At 41.2% G+C, this 5,530-nt stretch overlaps 1 protein-coding gene across 2 annotated transcripts in view; it reads left to right on the forward strand.

The window, feature by feature from the left end:
* FAM21C (family with sequence similarity 21, member C) overlaps positions 1–5,530 on the forward strand; it is a 36,531-nt gene that overhangs the window by 9,998 nt on the left and 21,003 nt on the right. For both annotated transcript variants that reach the window (XM_009320414.1, XM_009320422.1), the window contains exons 11-14: positions 764–836; positions 1,642–1,698; positions 3,681–3,842; positions 4,449–4,582. In XM_009320414.1, coding sequence (XP_009318689.1) covers positions 764–836; positions 1,642–1,698; positions 3,681–3,842; positions 4,449–4,582 — 426 coding nt within the window. The remainder of the gene's footprint in view (positions 1–763; positions 837–1,641; positions 1,699–3,680; positions 3,843–4,448; positions 4,583–5,530) is intronic.

Below are 5,530 nucleotides of genomic sequence, written 5' to 3' on the forward strand. Positions count from 1 at the left end.
TCCCCTATTCTTCCCGAAGTATCGCTGCCTTCTTTCCACAAAGCTTTACACAAAGACCATGCATTTTGAGTCTCCAGGGGGGCAACCTCCAATGCCTAACTTCCTGTAAGAGGGAGGCTTTCAAGAAATTAAGTGGTCAGTACTCACAAGATGTGGAGGTTTCCTGGAAATCTAGGCTGTGATTCTTGGGGAGGATCGGCGCAGGGCAACTGCAGCCTGGACACAAGGACTCTTGTGGGAGTGTCCTGCAATGCTTTTGAACTATGATGTGTCTCTCTGTACCATACTGGTGTCTTAGTCTCCTTAGCATATAGGAGATATAAGTCATTCATCTTAACCATGTGAAGTTTAGGAGTATTTTTATGCTTGTCCTGACCTGAATTCTTCCTTCAAACCTTACTGTGTAAGCCTCAGTAGGAAAGCTTAAAGGGTGTAATCAGGACCTAAACAGCTGTAGATTAGCGTAAGCCCTTGAAGATGTGCAAATAAAAGGTCATTCCTTCTCTGCAGTAAACAGACTGATAATCAGTGTAAATTAAATTTTAGAAGACAGAAAACTACTCTTCTGAATGTATGCACTCAAGTTAACACTTGACTACCTAGGTTTAAGTCTGTATGTGCAGACATCCTTTTGAGAAGGGAGTGGTGGTTACCTCCTCTGTCTTGGCTTAGAAGTGGATATTCTACATGGAAAAATCGGCAGCTGTCTTTTGCTACAAAAAACAAATTCACCACTTCTCCCCCTTTGCATTTTTATCTACAGAGTGATCTTTTTGCTGAAGCACCAAAAGGAGAAGAATCACAAGAGAAAGAGGAGCGAGTCCCAATAAGTGAAGGTAAGAACCAATTGTTGCCTCCTGCAGTCCTGTCTGTGCTGTGATTTATCGCCACTAGCAGCTAGACTGTTTTGTTTCCAAACTAGAAAGTCTGGAGTCGCAGTTGTTGGCAAGTCTCTTCTCCCCAGTCTTAATAGAGAACAGCTGTGTTTTGCTTGAATTTTAAATGTGTTTGTTCGTTATGATCTCTTACACACACACCTACTCTCCTGGAGCTGAAAGGATGTCCTTACTGATGTTGGCAGAGCTCTCTGCATGCACTGGGTTTCTGCTGCTGAAGAATACTTTGCAGGATCCAGTTGTGGGTTTGAGTGGAGTAAAGATTTCTTCTTGCAGATTAATGCACGTCTGAGTTTCCCTTCAGCTGTGTATCTAGACCCTTAAGGAGTCTGAGCACACGTTCTGTACTGCAGCAGCTTTTACTGAAGCATTGTATTTGATGAATTTTCAGATATGGGTTGGGAGGCTACGCCATTTTGTTTTAAGTGTGTTATATTGAAGTGGTTTTGAGTGTGTGAATGTGAACTCTTGTAAATAATGCTATGTGTAAATGTATATCATGTTTATTAGCTTCAGTTTAGTAGAGCTGTTTTGTGGAGTTTTAATGGAGCAAAAATAGCTAGACTGTTACATGTTTAAAAAAAACAGAAGTTCAAGGAGAATGTCTAAAGAGTTCTGAGCTGTTGAGGAAAAAAAAATGGAGCTCAGAAGACTTCTCAGATTCCTATTTCTATGGTAGAGTTCTGAAGACTTTGACAGCATAAAACAAGTGCATCCATTTGTATTGTACTTCCTATGATTTCAGCATCCTCTACAAAGTCCTTAAAGAAAGTTCCTGCAGGTGCAGTATCTCTGTTCCCAGGTATGATTCATTCAATAGCAAATTGCTTCATACACAAAATGTTCTTTTCTTTAAAACCTGCTGGGGAGGTTTTAAAGAAGAAAGCTATCCAAATACAGCAGCACTGCATTGCTTGATCATGTGCCTAATGACAAATACAGGTGCTTCTACCATGCTAAGCCTAAAATGCAGCATGCTTTATGGATAATCAAGGCTCTGTAGGAGCTCTGAAGGTAGATATCATTAATGGCAGATCTTAGCAGCTGTCAGCTTCCAGTGTTGTGCTATGCACTTTCAAGGATGTGTGTTACTTTAACTGATATTATACAGTTTAAGTCTGCAGTGCATGCAGTCACATTTTCCCTCTATACTCTGAGAAGGAAATGCATTTTGATCTTGCAGATTTGATCATGTTCCTTTAGGTTAGCAGAACAGTTTAAACATCAAGTTCCTATATTTTTGTGGCACAGGTGAATAAGACCAATCTTGTTCTCTGTTTTTGATTAGGAGGATCTGCATACACGGGGAAGGACTAGATCTGTAACTCGGAGCTAGAAAAAAAAAGAATTGTACTAAGATCCCTGTTCCATATCAGACTTCAAGCTGAGCAATGAAAAGAAACATATGTCACCAGTCTCTTTGAATCAACTGATTTTGATTTCTGTCTCTGAATAGGGTTTTCACCTGACTGAGTTACCTTAATTTTAAGGTCTGCCCTTTATTAAGAAAGGCCTATTCTAAGACTGTGGCTTCAGTTAACTGAGCCCTCAGTCAGCATGATTTTTAGAGTAGGATGTATACAAATACAGCCTTTTTACTCCAAGATCAAAGATACACATCAGCAATGGTCACTCTACATAATTATAAGACTTGGTAGCAAAGTTTAAAACAGCAGATTGAGGTTTTCTTTATCCTTCACTCTTTCTTGGAGGTACTGTTGCGTAAGCAGTGAACTTCCCATCATTCTAATAGTGTCCTGTTCTAGTGCATCAGGAATTAAGTTATATGTAGCATTTATTCAGTCTGCAGTTGCTCCATCTCAGTAACTTGTAGACAGGCTAAAGACACCAGAGAAAAACCAAGATTGAGACTCCTTTGCTATTCAAAATCGCTCGATGAACACATTCCCAATGAACAGTTTGTTTAGGAACTTGAGAATGTTTAATTAATCAAACTTTGTGGCTGTATTCTTGTCAATCCTGTGGCACTTTCTAATGGTGTGATACACTTTTTTTTTTTATACTAAACTGCTGCTGTGCTGGTCAAAATTCATGCAGTCATCTGACTTTTAACCAAATAGCAGTTTTTCTACTTTCTGCCAACCTTTCAATTAACAAAAAGACAGGCTTAGAAGCAGGCTGCCTATTATTACCAAAAATGCTAAAACTGTTTGCAGACAGTCTATCAACATGCACGTACCCCTGAAGCAGGACACTTCTGCACCAGATGCAGAAGAAACAGTTGTTACCAGCTTATTCTAGTTGATCACTGCCATATCTGAAGTACGCAGGAATCTCGGGACCAAACTCAGCCTCATGCTGCAGCACTGCTAGTGGTCCCACATGAGAAGTGCAGCTTCTTGGGAGAACTCAGTCACCTGTCCTCCCCTCTCCTCAAGCACCTACTTTTATTTGTCCACAGTGGTGTGCCTTACTAGTTAGTAAAGTAGGATTCTGGTTTGGGAAGTCCATAGGGATGACAGTGTGGGACTGCTGGGTCTCTAGCTTTAACACGGAACCTGGCTGCTGTTCCTAGAGGAGATGAGCAGGTTTGAGGAAGAAGTGAATGTAGTGAGAGTGAGGGGCCATCTGTCTGTGACTTGGCTTTATCAGGAAGTTTCTAGCTAATGCTTTTGATGCGGCATTGTTGCAGGAGCGCGTTAAAAGTTGCTGTGATGGAAACTCTGCCTGGCTCCACTTACTATGGCACAAGTTCAGCTTTTCGCTAACTCTGGCAATGATCTCTGTGTGGTGTTTCCCCCCGCCCCCCAATCTGACCTGCAGGAGGAAGTGATGTGTTTAGTTCCACTGTAATTGTGGAAAAAGACAAGAAACCTGCAGCACAGAGCACAGAGAAAACTCCTAAACAACCTGGGAAAGTTGTTCTGTTTGATGATGACGATGATGACTTCTTCGTGGGATCAAGTAAAAAGCCTCCAGATTCAGGTACCTCTATACATGTGCAGTGGAAGATTAAACATTAAAGGTCATCAAAATTCAAACTGATAGGTACCAATGAGTTACAAAATTCAAACCTGCATTACTCTTAATTCTGCTTGGGTTTTTTGGGTTTGCTTTTTCTTTTTTGTTATTGGCATTTCTTTTCCTCAGTGGTGTGAGACTTGTTTATTTGTACATGTTCTCCACTGATTTTCCTTTCTTAGGATGCCTCTTCTACTGCTAGGGCAGTATCTAGACTTGAATCAGGGAAATGGTACAGACTATTCACACAGCCTTGAGTCCCTGTGCCCAACAACTCCCTATTGGCAGGCTCTAGGCCTTTAGAGGTGCCAAGCCAATACAAAACACTGCCTTTAGAGGTGTCAACTGACTCTACCCCAATGCTTGTTGACCGCATTCTCTGTCACCAGTGCTCTCGGGTAAGTGGTGTTTCACTTTGAGAGCTTGTCTAGCTTTTTCTGTTAAAGACTCCTGATGTTGGTCATCTTTAAAAAGGGAGCATGGTATCTTTTGAGACTCTGGTATCTTTTCTTGTTCAGTAGTGGTTGTTCTGTTCTCGTCATTCCCTGTTTGTTTTGTCTCTTAATGCAGTCAAGTCCACAGGTGACCTGTTTGATGATGATGAAGAAGGTGACTTATTCAAGGAAAAACCTGCCATTCCTCCTGTGGTTGCTGGCACAACTAAAGAAACAGAAAGCTGTAGGGAGACAGTCGTGGAAAAAAAGGTAATGGCATATAAATGGATCATATGGCTAAGGGTTTAGGAAAAAGTTACTACTGCAGCTGAAGTAATCTTTCCACATACACCACTATGGACATGCCATATTTGTGAAACAGAACTAGGTTCATAGGGTCTTCCATGACCTGAGTGCTTCAGGGGTCCTTAAATGCCTTTTGCCTCTCAAACTTTGGGTTTATTTGAGGGCTTTTTTTGTGTGGACAGTGATTGGAACGATTTTTTTAAGGTAGGATTGAAATGAGAGCAAAATGAGAAGCCTCTGATAATAAAAAATGTTTATGAAGTTCATGGCTGAAATAAAACCAGCCTGACTTAACCTTTGCTGTCACAGTTCTGTGCTGCAGAGACTGTGTTTGCACTTATACCAACCGCTGATAGCAACTTAACTGGTAACCCATTGCTTGTATATATTGTGGGAGAGGAAGGTGGATGTGACAGTTCTACCTAAGCATATACAATACTTGGAGTGTTTAAAAAGCTGATTTTCAGATGAAAACTCTTAAATTGTAGAAAGCTCTAAATGCTGTCCCGAGAACACACGTACAGAGTTATGAGAGCCTCCTAATGCAGACTCCACTTTCATTTTCAGAGCAGTGTCTTGAGGAAAGTAGTAATGTTTGTTTCTATGGCAGAGTTTGTATATATTCATTTTATACATATTCGCTGTTCAAGGAGTATTTGAACATAATGAGCTACAGTGACTCTTTTCCCCTCTGGACTGAGAAGCGTACAGTGCTGGGGATGTCTGATGCAAATTGCTGTAGGACTTTCTCCATATTGCCTTATGAGAAGCACCTGAGCACAAGGGCCAAAGCCACCTTCTATTTCTGGTGCAGTGCAAGAGTATCCATGGTCAGTGGAGCGGGACTGGTGGTGGGAGGTCATCCAATGCCATTGTTCTCATCTCATAGCATTTGGCTTTTCTGGAGGAGAG

This window comes from Pygoscelis adeliae, unplaced genomic scaffold (assembly GCF_000699105.1).
Source record: "Pygoscelis adeliae isolate BGI_AS28 unplaced genomic scaffold, ASM69910v1 Scaffold190, whole genome shotgun sequence".
Lineage (NCBI taxonomy): Eukaryota > Metazoa > Chordata > Aves > Sphenisciformes > Spheniscidae > Pygoscelis > Pygoscelis adeliae.